The sequence below is a fragment of the Quercus robur genome, chromosome 12, assembly GCF_932294415.1.
Source record: "Quercus robur chromosome 12, dhQueRobu3.1, whole genome shotgun sequence".
Taxonomy (NCBI): domain Eukaryota; kingdom Viridiplantae; phylum Streptophyta; class Magnoliopsida; order Fagales; family Fagaceae; genus Quercus; species Quercus robur.
The window spans coordinates 30,976,889-30,993,516 of record NC_065545.1 but is presented as its reverse complement, the minus strand read 5'-3'; the positions used below and the strand labels follow the sequence as shown (position 1 = coordinate 30,993,516).

The 16,628-nt window shown below is 38.3% G+C and overlaps 2 protein-coding genes across 2 annotated transcripts in view; both read left to right on the top strand.

The window, feature by feature from the left end:
• The window catches only part of LOC126710356 (flavonoid 3'-monooxygenase CYP75B137-like), a 96,845-nt gene that overhangs the window by 36,994 nt on the left and 43,223 nt on the right, over positions 1–16,628 (top strand). The gene's annotated exons all lie outside the window — the stretch shown is intronic.
• LOC126710357 (flavonoid 3'-monooxygenase CYP75B137-like) lies at positions 4,011–6,703 on the top strand. Its single transcript, XM_050410776.1, has 2 exons — positions 4,011–5,124; positions 5,965–6,703. The coding sequence occupies exons 1-2, from the start codon at positions 4,165–4,167 to the stop codon at positions 6,583–6,585; spliced, it is 1,581 nt and encodes a 526-aa protein (XP_050266733.1). The 5' UTR covers positions 4,011–4,164; the 3' UTR covers positions 6,586–6,703.

Below are 16,628 nucleotides of genomic sequence, written 5' to 3'. Positions count from 1 at the left end.
AAAAATTATAAAACTTGCAATAGGCATCTTGAATATCATCATCATCATTCAACATAAGATCATGCAAATCAAAACAATCAAGAGTTTCCATAACAACAGGGGTCAATGGATCACACAGCAAAGATTAACCCTAATCAGAGTGTGCTTGTTCTGATACCACTTGATAGGCCACAAACTGAATGACTCTTTGTGATAGAAATTAATTAATTAATTAGTCAAGTTATTAATTAATCAATTTATCATGCAAACGTGTAGTAGCACAAAAAAATCACCAATAAACTAATAATGCAACGGAAAATAAATAACACGGTGATTTGTTTACGAATGGGGAAAACCTAAAGGTAAAAACCCCACCGGGTGATTTTCAGGTCACCACTCCCAAAACTCTACTATTATCACAACAATCGATTACAAGTAAAGGAATCCAAGTACCTTACCAACCTACAGTTGAACCCTTACCCCAATACCCAATTGGATTTGTTTTGTAGTGACAGTTCCCCTTTCAGATGCACGACTCCCAGTACGTGACTAACCAATTGCGCGGATCCCAGTACGCGACTTCAATCACCAACTAAGAAGGTTGTTGGTTGCAAAGTTCTTCAGTTCATCCACACAATGAAGATCAAGAAGATGCTTGGTCACAAAACCCTACTGTGCACATACACAGCAACTTTTTCAAGAGAAAGAGATGAACTAGGGCAAGAATTTCGTCTCCGGTCACAATTTGCTTGAACAAAGTTTGCTCAAAGCTTGTGCAACTTGTGAACACTTTGACGGCCCTTAAACTGATCCTTTTATAGGTCTAGGGTTAGGAGAAAAAAAAGCCCAAAGACACATTCACGGATCCCAAGAAAATCAGATTGAAATTTTGACAATCTTAAATCTCGACAGATAGCAGGTGTCGAGCACAGGGAATGAAGAATAGCTTCCTTAAGCTCGATAGATGCAGCTATCGAGCTTTAATGATTTTGCACTCTGAACTTGTTTTCTTGTACAGACTTGGAAGCTTCAATACTTGATCTTGAAACAAGGTTTCTTAAAGTATTTAAAGACATCCTAAATCTACCCAAATACAAGTAAAATGCGTTTTGTCAAAGGATAAGTCAATTACATAAAATCATGACATATGTTCTTAACATGTGAAACACATATGTCCTGACAGGTATTAGGTATGATAAGTACCATTTTTTTTTTATATAATTTTTTTATGAACCAATAACTATGGATTTTTTTTTTCCTTTTTATGAATCAATAACTATGGATTATTATACGAATAAAATGGCGATCTTGTCTAAAGGGTCATCGAAAGTATGCCAGACCATTTAGAATAGAAGAATGTTGCCTACTACAATACACCATAATAAGGTCACAGTGAGCCGTCCATTGAGTGCTTGTTATCCACTCTTATAGTGCTCATCTGTGTCAATTGCCACTCAACACTTAAATAAATTTAACGACGCTTATATCACAAAATGGAATCTATCCCACAAGTCCACTACTTTAGAATGTGAGAGAAATCTCCTTGTAATTCGCTCCCACTATCTCCACTCAGCTAACATGTCTCTTATTAAGAGAGTGGCATAAAATAAGGAGACTCACTCAAGATTTCCTATATAAAGGCCAAACCTCACTCAAATCAAGGTATGTGAGAAAAAACTTAACTCTTATACTTTTTTGGTTCTTGAGGATCTTTATAGAATTCAAACTTAACTATTGGAGGGGTCTTGGCCGTTGCCACACTGATGCACTCCGATAGTATCACTTTTCTATCTTTTCAAGTCTTCCATCTTACATTGGTTTAGAATATCAGTTCACTGATATCTTGCATCTTCATATTATATTATTTATAATGGACCACAATGTTTGAGGGTTTTACAAAATATTAGAATGTGTACCCCTAATGTTATAGAACATGATTGTAGAGTGTTTTAGGTTGGGGGAATTGTTGTTAATTTTTCGAATATGGCATTGGCCCTTGGGAGTTGGGAGTTGGTACTTGGTATTAGGGGTGTCCACGGGTCGGGCTGGGTCGAGTTTGTGCCTAACCTGGACTCGACCTGCTCAAGTAAGGTGGAACAAAAACAGACCCACAACCGACCGTCGACCACCACGGGTCGAGTCGGCTGGGCTCAGGGGAGCGAACGGTTGAGTCGGTCGAGTCCCATGATGAGCGATAGTGAGCGGAGGAGAAGATCATCTTCGTCGATCTGAGTTGCAGGCCGACCAGATCTAACGGATTATCTCTGAATTTGAGTAGATCGGAGCCTAATCTAACCAAGAATAGTCGGATTTATGTAGATCTAAGTCAGATCTAACCCAATACCGTCGGATTTGAGCAAATTTGAGCGAAGAAGGAGAGTAGATCTTGGCTGGATTTGAGTGAATTTGAGCAAATAACATCGGATCTGAGCGAAGGAAGATCAAGGGTGCCCAGATCGGAGTTGAGGAACATCGGATTTGAGAGAAGGAAGACCAAGGATGGCTGGATCGGAGTGGAGGAACACCAGAACGTCACCGGATCTCAAAGGATCTCGTCGGATTTGGTCCAAAATTCGTAATATTTCGCTGAAGAGGATGATTGTTTCGGTTTGGGTCGGGTGTCATAGGTTTTGAAAGGTAAAACCGGCAACCGACCCATGTGGGGTCGGGTTAGAGAGTTCGGACCCGCGTTCGACTGCCGGAGATGTCGGATCGGGTGGCGGCGGGTCGGGCTCGAGCGGGTTGGGCGGGTGGCCGGGTGGGTTGGATAGCCCTACTTGGTACATGGAAGCAAGAAACTATTCCTAGGCATGACAATTGGCAATCATGCATGAGCTGAGTTATGGGTAAATAGTTTTGTTTAACAAGTGTTTACTAGTCAATTTAGTATATATATAATCACATTCATGCATGTGAACTTCTTTGAATTTGATGGGATTTGTTAGGTTGGACACTTGGAACCATAGGACACATCGAAACAAATTATCTTTGTCCCTTGTGGTAGTGGAGCCTGGGTCAAGGAAGTCAATTTCGTACCGTATCGGCTTGTATATACCGTACCGACTAGTGCATCGGTATAGAGACCCCCCTTGTTTCGTACTGGAAAAAATATCGACTGTACTGGCCATACCTACGAAATTCGGCTGTTTCGGCCGGTTAGTGGATACCGGACCAGTACCTTTTCTCACGCCACACTAAACTTCTGTCTCTCTTTACCTCCTCTTTATCACACCAGTGACGATGAAATACCGATTGGTGGTGAGGAGAGGCGTCAGTGACATTGATTCATGCACTGGAAATTGGTTTGAAGTGAAGAAAAAAATAGAATGGACTGATGCTAAAAGAGTTAGATTGGTGTGAATCGTGTGATACTGAGAGAGAGAGAGAGAGATCTGTAACTAATGGGGAAGAAATGAAATAAAGTTTGAAAGAGTGAGGACAAAATTAATTTAAAAGAGGAAGAGGTAATGTGTGGTTGTAAAGAGATAGCGTGTGAAGCTATGATGTGTTGGAACTTGAAAATAGGAAAGATAGGTTGGCACTGCGATAAAAGAAAGCTATGGATTCTGATAGATTGGCAGGCAACTAGCTTCACTGCTTCAAGCGTGCCTGCCAATTTTTGGAAGATGTGGAGCATTTTAGACACCTATGGATGTAGTTCTTTTTGGAAGATATGGAGCATTAGATGGTAGATAATGGATGTAGTTCTTTTTGGTACTAGCAAAGTTGATATTTAATATAAAAAAAAAAGAAGAAAAAAAAAAAAGAAAAAGGCTTCAGGCGTGCAACAGTAGAAAAAAATAAATATGGGACAAGGGAAGAGAAAACTAGAATAAGAAAAGTGTTGGGTTTTTTTTTTTTTTTTTTTTTCTAAAAGTACTCGATATCTAGAATGGCAATATTATTAACCTTTTTTCCTCTTTTTTATTTTTATTATTTTGTGTATATATATATATATATAATATATAAAATAGTTATAAACTCGAAACGGCATATCGATATTGACTATTATCCGAAATATATTGTGTAAGTGACCAAATCGAGCCTTAGATACGGTATTGATTCTCGGGAGCAGATATCTTTGTCCTGTTGACTTACTGTCCAAGCCCTTTGCCAATTCCATGCCTACAAAAGCTTTATGCATATCGCCAGTACCGGTTGCCTTGAATCGTAAACCCCACTACCATGACTCTCTTCTCAGATCTCCTCCACAGTCTTAGCCATGGAAATCACCAACTTTCAAGCTCACTCCTCACTCTTTTTATTGTCATCTTTACGCTCTCTTGGTACGCATGGACTTACAACACCAACAAATCTCACAAAAGGACCTCTCCGCACCCACTGCCGCCAGGTCCACGTGGCGTCCCGTTATTCGGCAACCTCCTCTCTTTCGACCCAGAGCTTCATTCCTACTTCGCTGGCCTGGCCCAAATCTACGGACCCATATACAAGCTCCGTCTCGGCAACAAGCTAGGCATCGTGGTCACCTCACCTTCCGTGGCTCGCCAAGTGCTCAAAGACCAAGATGTCACCTTTGCAAACCGTGACCCGACCGAAGCGGGTCGGGCTGCCACCTATGGTGGGTCCGATATAGCATGGACCTCATATGGGCCTGAGTGGCGGATGTTGAGAAAAGTTTGTGTGCTCAAGTTGCTTAGTAATACAACGTTGGACTCTGTTTACACGCTTCGTCGGAAACAGGTTCGGGAAACTGTTGGGTACCTTTATAGTCGGGTCGGGTCGCCCGTGAACATCGGGGAACAGATGTTCTTGACGGTGCTGAACGCGATTACCAACATGTTGTGGGGTGGAACAGTGGAGGGGGAAGAGAGGTCTAGGGTAGGGGCAGAGTTCAGAGAAGTTATGTCGAAGATGATGGAGATTTCGGTGAAGCCCAACATCTCGGATTTTTATCCGGGTTTGGCCCGGTTTGACTTGCAAGGAATAAAGAGGCAGATGGATGGGTTGGCCCGAAGGTTTGATCGGATCTTTGATGCTATAATTGATCAACGGCTGAAGATTGATGATGAAGGTGGGAGCAAAGACAAGGTCAGTAAGGATTTTTTGGAGTTTTTGCTGAAATTGAAGGATGAAGGTGATTCCAAGACGCCTCTGAACATGACCAACGTCAAGGCCCTTCTCATGGTACTTTCTATTTTCTATTCTTTCACAGTCCAGTAATAGTAACAAATTAATAAAATTTGTCGTCATATACTTATATTGATTAATAAAACACAATTTTATATATTTTAAAAATAATTATATTCAATATTTTTATAAAATTTCTTTTTTTTTTTTTTTCAAGAGTGGAAACAATTTCCCTTAAAATAAATGCTTCCAAAAACTCACATTACAACTGTGGAAATGTTTGGTTATATATAATTAGAATAAAGGTATTATTCAACTTATATTTTTTAATGTTTTCTACGTTCTTTTATTTGAATAGAAGGAAATAGGAAAAAATGGAGTATTTTTTGGGCTGTTTGGTAGTGGAGTTTAAATTCACATTTTCAAATTTTAGATAACCTTACACATGTTTCACATTTTTTTCACTCACATATATATTTTAAAAAATTACAAATAATATTATTTAAACTCCTCTATTAAAGTACTCTTAAACTTTAAAATAATTCTTTTTGGTTCCAAAAATTCGAAAAAGTTGATCCATTAAAGAGTGGGTAAAACCGTAAAAGTTATAAAAATAACAACACAATTTAATTTGAAAAGTTTCCAACCCGTACTCGAATCAGGACAACTTCGAACGCATGACCCAACTCGTTTGTAAGGTTAATCGTGTACCACATTGGAAAATCTTTTAGTTTAAAAGGAAATACTAAAGCTACTCTACATTTTACTACATAAAGCAATATTTAAATTAACGTGGTAATTAATGTGAATAGTGAATTCTAATCAATGTCTGAATTATTTTGGTTTTTTTTTTTTTTTTTTTCAACTAGTTTTTTTTTTAATGTATATTGGGAACAGGATATGGTCGTTGGTGGGACAGACACAACCACAAACACAATCGAGTTTGCAATGGCTGAAATCATGAATAACCCGGAGGTGATAAGGAAAACCCAACAAGAATTAGAGGCTGTAGTTGGCAAAGATAACATTGTAGAAGAGTTCCACATTCACAATTTACCATACTTACATGCTGTGATGAAAGAAACACTACGGTTGCACCCAGCCTTGCCATTTTTAGTCCCTCATTGCCCTAGTAAGACGTGCATTGTGGGAGGCTACACCGTTCCAAAAGGGGCTCAAGTCTTTGTGAATGTTTGGGCGATACAAAGAGACCCTTCGATTTGGGAAAATCCATTGAATTTTGATCCAGAGAGGTTCTTGAATAGTAAATGGGACTATAGTGGAAGTGACTTCAATTATTTTCCATTTGGATCTGGCCGACGAATATGTGTTGGAGTAGCTATGGCTGAGAGGATGGTCATGTATTCACTTGCTACGCTTCTACATTCATTTGATTGGAAATTGCCTCAAGGAGAGGAGTTGGACTTCACAGAAAAGTTTGGTATTGGACTGAAAAAGAAGATCCCTCTTGTTGGGATACCTACCCCAAGGTTGATTGATATATCTTTGTATGAGTAAGCGAGGAGCTTGTGATGTAATGAGCGGAATTGCAATATCCAATATTCCATACCATCATATAAGACAGTAGCCTGTTTAGGTACTATCTTTTGAATTTCCAAAAACCATTTCAAATTTACAGACCAATCAAATTATAATCTAAGGGGTGAAACATTCATTTACAATCATGTTCTCACAAAATTAATTAGAATAACAAAAGCAAAAAAATTAATAATAAAAGAGGGGCAGAGACACCAATCAGACCCTATCTTGGTCGCATGTCCTTGGTGGAAGGGTGGAGGACTGAGGTAGAGATGTTGCTTAAGAGGGGAAGAGTGCAATAGGGATATTGTCAATGGACGGAACGGCAGTGAAAGAGGCTTGGTGGTTTTACAGATGGAGGGCCTTGGGATTATCTAGCGATGGAGTAAATATTTAGCTGGGGAAGTAAGGAAGAAATTTAAATAATTATTAGAAATGGAAATAATAAAAATTATCATTTGATTGAAGTAAAGAACGAATAGAGAGGCTATTGAAATATGTTTGGAAAAGTGAATAGATAAAATAGAAAGTGGGTCTTTTTGTTCCAATTTGGATTAGAAAACAAGAGCATCTACACGGCTCTTCAAAGCCAAATTTCTCTCCAATTTGGATAGTAAACCCACAAGTTTGATCTTCAATAGACTATCTACCTTCCTTATTTATTTTTTTTTAAAGAGCTACCGTGACTCTACATGCATGAAGAGCCATTGTAGCTCCATACAAAAAATTTTGGGACAAAATATTTAACATATTCTTTTCTTTAATTCTTTCTCTCCCTATCAACGTCCCTATCCCTCTCTCTCTCTCTCTCTCTCTCTCTCATAGAAGTATAGAACAACTTCCTTCTCACATTAAAAAAAAACATAGCCCAAAAAAGGAAAAAAGGAAGATATCGATATAGACTAAGTGTGCGTTTGGGAAGTAATGAAAATTATACATTATTTCATTATTTAGCTTATTTTTGCTACTATTCATGGGCCCCACTATATTTTTTGATACTATTCATGACCCCATTGTACTATTTTCACTAACTTTTACCTTTATTTACAATACTTTCAACAATAAGTTTTCAGTATTAACAAAATAAGCGGTATCCAAACAGACTTTAAGTACAATGTTTGTGCTAAGAATATGATTCTCTCTCTCTCTCTCTCTCTCTCTCATCTGAGTGGGTGAAGAAGATGTTGAGGAAAAATTGTTGGGGAGAAAATGAACGGATAACAAATTGACAGATATTTGAAGAAAAAAGTAATTTAAAAAATGAAAAACAACGATTTTTTTTTAAAAAAAAATAAAATAAGGAAATGATAAAGAGAGTGTTGGAGAGAGTGTTAAAAAGTGGTTTGGTAAAATAGAAAAAAGTAAAATCTTTAAATTTAGGTGGAAATTTAAAGATGATCTTCAATTTTTTTTTTTTTTTTTTTTTTAAGTTTTAAGAAAAGTGGTTTGTGATAAATGCTAGTTCTCTCTCTCTCTCTCTCTCATTTGAATGGGGAAGAAGGCATTGAGGAAAAACTCTTGGGGAGAAAATTAATGGATAAAAAATTGACATATATGAGAAGAAAAAAGTAATTAAAAAAAGGAATAAAAACTGATAAGGGTAAAAATCTGGTTTGATGGGCCTCTTTTAAATGGGCCTAACGGATTAATATCTGTGGGCCAATAGAAGGCGAGCCCAAAACTTGTACAAAGGCCCATACAGTAGGAACCCCAGATGGAAATTACTTGCGACACACATCTAATCACTATGGGAACCCTAGGTAAATGGAATTCTAGTATGAAGAGGATTCCGGAAGATATACATGTAAATGGAGATCTTCTCTACAAGGAAAGTGTCTTTTCCATCATGTTTGAGGAAATTCAAGAGGATTCCTAGAAAGAATAGACTTCTACACAAAGGAAGAGAGACCAACCTTTTAGTACTATAAAAGCCCCAATACCTTCACAAATCGGGGTACGCATAATTAACCCCTCTCTAGCACTCTAAAGTTGAAAATAGTTCTAACTTGACTTACGGAGGATATTTGGTTGGCACCACACCGGTGCTCTCTGTTAGGTCACTTCTTTCAAGCGTGCGAGGATCATGTAGTTCACTGGTAATTTTTACGGCATCATCAAAAACTTTTTTTTTTTTAATAAAATAAGGAAATGATAAAGAGAGTGTTAAAAAGTGGTTTGGTAAAAAAGAAAATTTTTTTTTTTAATTTGGGTGAAAATTTAAAGATGCTCCTCAAAATTAAAAAAGTGGTTTGTGATAAATGCCATGCTCTCTCTCTCTCTCATAGAAGTATAGAACACCTTCCTCCTCTCGTCAAAAAAAAAAAAAGCCCAAAAAAGGAAAAATGAAAATATCAATGTGGACTAAGTGTAATGGTTGTGCTACTGATATGACTCTCTGTCTCTGTCTCTCTCTCTCATTTGATAGGTGAAGAAGACGTTTGAGGAAAAACTCTTGAAGAGAAAATTAATGAATAAGAAATTGATAGATATGAGAAGAAAAAAATAATTAAAAAAAGGAATAAAAATAATTTTATTAAATAAAATAAGGAAAAAATAAAAAGAGCGTTGGAGAGAGTGTTAAGAAATTTTTTTTTAAAAAAATAAAAAATAAAAAAATAGAAAAAAAAACTTTAAATTTCAGTGAAAAGTTAAAGATGCTCCTCAAATTTTTTTATTTTTTTAAGTGGTTTGTAATAAATGCTATGTTCAAATATCTTTACAAACATTTTTACAATAAATTTTAAGTGACATGTGGTTACTAACTTGTTACTAGTGGGCGAAAAAATAATTTTAGTGATGGGTTCAAATTAAAACCAGTAACTTACTACTTAGGATTTATTGTGAAAACAGTGTAGATGTAACACAAGTGCAAAGAGTTTATATCTATACTATATATAAGAGGATTCCTCTCTTTCAATTGGATTTTTATTTGGTTCAAAAGTACCCTCATTAATGAAGGGTAACTTCATTTAGAAATAGGGTCATAAATGTCAAATAATAAATTTTATTTCAAAAAGAGAATTTCTAAAATTTAGAATTTTTTTTTGCTTCATGTTCAAAAAGGAAATTACATTTACTACCTATCTCTAAAGTTTATTAATTTTATTTGTTTGAAAAATAAATAAAAAATAATTCTAAATTATAATAGATGCAAATTATTAATGTAAGGACTAGATTTGGCTCCCTTAGCCCAAAAGGTGGATGGATTCAAGCCCAAAAAGTCCAATACAATGAATTTGTAGAGAGTAGGTTAGAAAACTGGACTTTAAATGAATTAGACAATCACTAAAGTGGACTCAGATGACAACAAAATAAAGATAGACTAGTTTAATCTGAAGAAAAATCATCCTTAGTATAGTCCGAGGAGATTAGTTTTATATATATCTCTCAAATTTGATTACAAGTTAAGTTCGGGATTGCTAGAGAGTTTCTTTTTCTATTTCTCGATCTCTACTTCATGGAGGGTCTCTTTCATTATATAGTTCTCTTTAGGCGATCGTGACCCTCCACTTGTTAATCATCCAAGCCACTACTTGAGTGCTTGTCCCATCGGACACCCTTTCAGGCCCTTTATGAGTTAAGGCAGCCAAAGTGACGCTGTTTAGGGGTTTTCTTCACATTAATGCAGCCAGAAAGTTAGCTACAGAGCATTTAATGTAGTGGTAGCAGCTTTCCCTTGAGATATTTCATGGCCTCCCTATGTCCTGTTTCTTCTTGATACTTATCCTAATCAGTGGAATTGTCTAGAACGTTGCTTTTGATGTAAGACTGTAAGTTCCCACCTTGGCTTTGCTTAGCCGAGGAGAAATTCATCCTTGAACCACCTTTTTGGATGATCATGATCACACTTCACTTCTTCACTTACGAACATGAATTCTCATGAAAGTGTTTACTCGTTCTCGGCCTACTTGATGTCCTTAGATTGGGCCTCTAGCCCAACGTATACATAGATATATGCTCCTGGGTCTATCACCCCTACAATAGCCCTTTGAGATTCTTCTTTTTGGCTCTCCGGGAAGAAATGAAGATTTCAATGTCACTATAGACACCCTGTGCTCACCATATACTGCCCCTGACTGTGAAGATGCATTTTTAACTGCCCAGATCAATTATCCTCCTTATTTTAGCGCTCATACACTAAACCTACAAACTCATCCAACCTACTCATACCCTTACAAATTTCAAGAGCCTGTCCAAGGAGACCATTCCTCTCTACGTAAGTCTTTATAAACCCTTTCATTTATTTTTCAATCTATTTTTCTTTCTTTGTGTCGTTTTCTCTTCGGCTCTTCTTTCTTCTCATTATCTTCTTAGTACCTTTAAGTCTCTCTTAGGAATGGGTAGGTTCGCCTATTTGGTAGACTCCGAGGAAGGAATAAAGAGTTTTACAGCTCTGTATAGGATTCCTCTTGGAGTGTCCATTAGGCATTGTAAGGACAGAGAATGGCACGAGACAAGGTAAGAGGGAGAAGTGGTCCCAATGATTGCCTTTATAGAGGGTGAGATAAGAATTCCTATGGGTACCGTAACCAGAGACTACTTTAGGGCTTATAGGTTACCTCCCACCCAGTGCGCCCCCAACATGTTTAGGACTCTAGGGAGTGTAGACGCTCTTAATGAAAAGATGGGCTTAAGGCTTACCCACCATAATGTTAACTGGGTTTACAACCTCCACCACCTAAAAGGGTAGTGGTATTACCTAAAATCAAGGTACCCTAAGATTAGGCTTATTCAATGCCTCCCTGAATCCAACAAAGGACTGAATAAGGATTTCTTGATTGTGTCAGGGGAGTGGCACGATGGCCTTCCCTGCCCAATGAGAGAGGGGCAACCAGGTGAGGTTTTAGGTCTAGGACGATTACTTTAAAGTTACCCCCTTCCCCTTGATTTATGCCATTCCTATTTCTGATAGCTTTTTGTTTTCTTGATGATTTTGTAGATGGAGACACTATTGAGCCAAACTTCAACCTGGTCAACAAAGAGAGCCTAGACAAAATACTCAAGGCCGAGATTTTTGTACACAAGGATGGTCAATTACGAGCGGCTCACTTAATCCTAGGATACACGCCGATCTCATCCAGCTTCCAGGCACCTAAGGGCATAATTAAAGCCAAGGACCCTTGTCTACACCAGATAAGTGTAGCTGCCCCGAGTTTTCTTATCACCAGTTCCATCCCAGAATGCATCCTAACCACCAATCTTATTCCCAAAGGTATACCTAAGGTAGCATTGCCATTTCAACAAATTGCTGAGGAAGAGGCCACGCCATCACAGCTTGCCAACAAGGAGGAGGAAGAGGTAGTTGACATCTCTGAATCCGAAGATGATTTCGAAGTCTTCAGCTGACTTCAATCCTTCGAAGTTCCTACCATGGATTTCAGTAACTCCCCCTCTACCCAAGTAAGTTAGATACAAGAGGATATGGAGATACAACGCAAACCCAGGGCTAGCCTCATGGAGGTGATGGAGTTCCAGGTTAGGGGAAAGGTGCCTGAGGCAGCCACTTAAACTAAGCTCCCCCTTCTTCCCACTATTCATGACCCCCAATAGGATATTGCTGATAAAAAGAGGAAATGAGAGCAGAAAGGGAAGGTGGTAGTGGAAGAGGGCCGAGGTGGCCTTTCTAAGGAGTTGGAGCCTTAAAAAAGGGCCAAGGTCACCAAGACTTGCTAGAAAAAGTCCCTGGGTGATGGAGCGCTGGGAGATAAGGGACGAAATCTTTGCGCTAAGGTTTCAAACTGGAATCCCCCTTTGGTGCTAAATGGGTCTCCTCTCCCTGCGAACTCATCAATCAAGGACTTCCAAAAAAAGAAAGGGTGGGTATGTAGCAGATGCTGTAGAGTAAGCTCTACTGCTACTCAAGGACATGGTTGACCTGAGGACCATGAAGAAACACGAGGTGTTTCTTAGCCTAAAAGAGACCTAGCTATGGTAAGAATTTCAAACTATATATATATATATATATATATATTTAGCTTTATTCATTGCCAAGTTTCCCTTACAAGCTGTTTAAGCCACTTTCAGAGCTGAGGAGCTAGTGGATATTTCCTACTAGCAAATGAAGCATGAGGAGGGAAGAAGGACTGCTGCTGTTAAGGCCTTCAAGGTGGCCGAGAAGAGGTTAAAGGAGTCTGATGCTAAGCTTAAGGAGTCTAAGGTTAAACTCATCGAGGCAGAAAAGGGGTAGGAGAAGCGCCGAGGCAGCGGTGGATAATACGGAGAGGCAGGCGAAGACTCAACACAAGCAACTCCGCCTGACTGAGGATGAGCTTGTTGCTGTCCGAAAGCAAATCAAGCTACTAAAGTAGAAACCGGAGGATGCTAAAAAGGCCAAGGATTAGGCCAAACAAGAAGGCTACGATGTGGGGGTAGTTGAGACCGTCATGGGGGTGTGTAGAGCATATTGCCACTAAATGTGGAATGAGGGTCTTAACCTGGTAGGGGTTGAGGCCTTCTCGGCACTTAGGAGGGCTGAGAATGTGTACTACACCCCCGCAATCTTGGCAATAGGCACCTCAGCCTACCCAAATGATGCAGCCCCTAACATTGCAAGCCCTATTGAAGAGGCTTTATCCAAGGACCCTCTTCACTCCAACAGTCCTAAGGAAGTGGTACAGCAAGCCGACCTAGTTGATGAAGAGAAAGAAATCTCTAAGGAGGTCACCCCTGAGATGACCAAACCCTCGGATGCGCCTAAGGACTCTTCCAAGGAGGGAATGGGTTCTCAAAACATGGAGTTGTAATAAACTTGTAATAAAGATGAAATCATGAACTATCTTTTGTTGTTGTTGTTATTTTTTTTATTTTTATTTTTTTTTTTTTCCAGAACTTGTAATTTAGTTTGATCCTACATAATCAACTTCGCCTCTTCCTAAGGCTCAAATCAATGACGATTATAAGTTTTTCTTTCATATTTGTGATGTTTGTATTGATCTTGACATAGTCTCTATCTTATCTAACTCTCATCTAACTTGGAAATGAGATACAACTCCATTCATGTATACAAATGGTACAACACACACTCATGTTAGACTCCACCTAACTCTCTTCCCATTACTAAGTTAAAAAAGTTGGATACAATAATCAGACCTTAAACAGATCGTAGATATACTTTCAAATGCTTTAAGTGACCCTTACAAGCACGCAATTGATCATGTCACTTCAATGAAAATCTATCTCATTTAGCATGGTAAATCCTATCGTACACTTAAATAATCAATGGGAAGTGTTAACTTATTCAAGATAGGTGGTCTGAGGATCTAGATATAACGTGAGTTCTGTTTAACACTTAAAAAAATGATTAAAACATATCAATTTACACAAGGTATATGGTCCAAGGATCCAGGCATGACCAAGTTTCTGTTTGATACTTAGAAAAATGATTAAAACATATCAATTTACACAAGGTATGTGGTCCAAGGATCCAGGCATGACTAAGTTTATGTTTGATACTTAGGAATTATCATGAAGTATTAATTTACCCAAAGTAGATAGTCTGAGGAACCAGACATAATTGAGGTTCTATTTAACACTTAGATAGATGTCAAGAAGTATTAATTTACCCAAAGCATTTGGTCCAAAGAGCCAGGCATGGATAAGGTTCTATTTAACACTTAGATAGATGATTTAAAAATATCAATTTACCCAAGGAATGTGGCCCGAGGAGCCAGGCATGACCAAGGTTCTATTTGATACTTAGGAAAAATAATTAAAACATATCAATTTAAGCAAGGTATGTGGTTTGAGGATCCAGGATGACCAAGTTTCTGTTTGATACTTAGGAAAATATCATGAAGTATTAATTTACCCAAAGTAGATGGTCTGAGGAACCAGACATAACTAAGGTTCTGTTGAACACTTAGATAGATGTCAAAAAGTATTAATTTATCCAAAACATGTGATCCGAAGGGCCAAGCATGGCTAAGGTTCAGTTTAACACTTATATATATGATTTAAAAATATCAATTTACCCAACGTATGTGGTTCGGGGAACCAGACATGACCAAGTTTCTATTTGATACTTAGAAAAATGATTAAAACATATCAACTTACACAAGGTATGTGGTCCAAGGATCCAGGCATGACTAAGTTTATGTTTGATACTTAGGAAAATATCATGAAGTATTAATTTACCCAAAGTAGATAGTCTGACGAACCAGACATAATTGAGGTTCTGTTTAACACTTAGATAGATGTCAAGAAGTATTAATTTACCCAAAACATTTGGTCCAAAGAGCCAGGCATGGCTAAGGTTCTATTTAACATTTAGATAGATGATTTAAAAATATCAATTTACCCAAGGTATGTGGTCCGAGAAGTCAGGTATGACCAAGGTTCTATTTGATACTTAGGAAAATAATTAAAACATATCAATTTACACAAGGTATGTGGTTCGAGGATCCAGACATGACCAAGTTTCTGTTTGATACTTAGGAAAATATCATGAAGTATTAATTTACCCAAAGTAGATAGTCTGACGAACCAGACATAATTGAGGTTCTGTTTAACACTTAGATGTCAAGAAGTATTGAAAGTTCAAAAACGTGTACAAAAACACTTTTGAACGTTTAGACCCCCAAAAACCAATTTAATCAACACATGCAATATGTTAAACAACTAGTGTGCGGAAACTTAACATATGCTATAACATGGAATTGATTAAACAACTATCTAAGCCACAACAAAATAAACCACAGCAGATAATGTAAAGGCAGAGATAGAGAGGAAGGAAGATGCAAACACAGCGATAACACTAGATATGTTATCGAAGAGGAAACCGAAGACCTCGGCGAAAAACCTCTCCGCCGCCCTCCAAGCGGTAATCAATCCACTAGAAAATACAGTTGGGATACAAGGACAGCAATAGACCCTCCAAGCCTAATCTACCCAATGCACCTAAGCCCTCCAAGCTTCTTGCTCCAACGAGGTTGCGCCGAACCTTTTTCTTTTCTAGCTTTCCGGATTCCGCTACTACACCGTAGCATCAACCAATGAATATTGGCTCCTTCCTAACTGCTTCCCAGAACTCCAAACGACTGTCTCACAGAGATGATAATGGTGAGAACCAGGTTTGGTATAAAGGCCTCTCAAGGATTTGACAATGGAGAGGAAGAGAGTGAGGGAATTTGATGAGACTCTAAGGTAGAGATTGTGGGTAAAACAATCTGGTTTTTCTTTAGGGTTTCTCTCTCAAAATTCTCTCTGGAAGCTCTCTTTCAATCGTGGGTTAAAAGGGTATTTATACTGGAGTGAAGAGGAATGCGAAACGTCAGGTTTTTCCAAAACAGGGGTGGCTCGCGGCTTGACCTCGCGGCTTGACTAAGTCGCGAGTTCCAGTCGCGAGTTAACCGTATGGCCAGTTGTCCTGTTTTGTCCTGTAGTGCTCCAGCTAGCATGACTGTTCATCTTCCAGCATGCTTGGCACGTGTGCATCTTCTGGCGGGTTGAAGCTGCGAGTCCAGCCGCGAGTCCCAGCCGCGACACTCTGTTTTCTTGCACACTCTTGAGCAATTTTCACACTATCTCACTCACTACCCTTACAACAATCCCACCTAAATACAGGGTTACTAAATGCTGAATTACAAGCAAATTTGGCACGGAATAAAGCCAATTAGATGGTTGAATAAATTCAACCTTACAAGTATTAATTTACCCAAAGCATTTGGTCCAAAGAGCCAGGCATGGCTAAGGTTCTATTTAACACTTAGATAGATGATTTAAAAATATCAATTTACCCAAGGTATGTGGTCCGAGGAGTCAGGTATGACCAAGGTTCTATTTGATACTTAGGAAAATAATTAAAACATATCAATTTACGCAAGGTATGTGGTTCGAGGATCCAGACATGACCAAGTTTCTGTTTGATACTTAAGAAAATATCATGAAGTATTAATTTACCCAAAGTAGATGGTCTGAGGAACCAGACATAACTAAGGTTCTGTTGAACACTTAGATAGATGTCAAAAAGTATTAATTTACCCAAAACATGTGGTCCGAAGAGCCAAGCATGGCTAAAGTTCAGT

Bases quoted from the DNA above. Each gene is read 5' to 3' on its own strand.
- LOC126710357 (XM_050410776.1), top strand. From the start codon at position 4,165: ATGACTCTCTTCTCAGATCTCCTCCACAGTCTTAGCCATGGAAATCAC. The intron at 5,125-5,964 runs GTACTTTCTATT...TATTGGGAACAG, and splicing joins ACGTCAAGGCCCTTCTCATG to GATATGGTCGTTGGTGGGAC.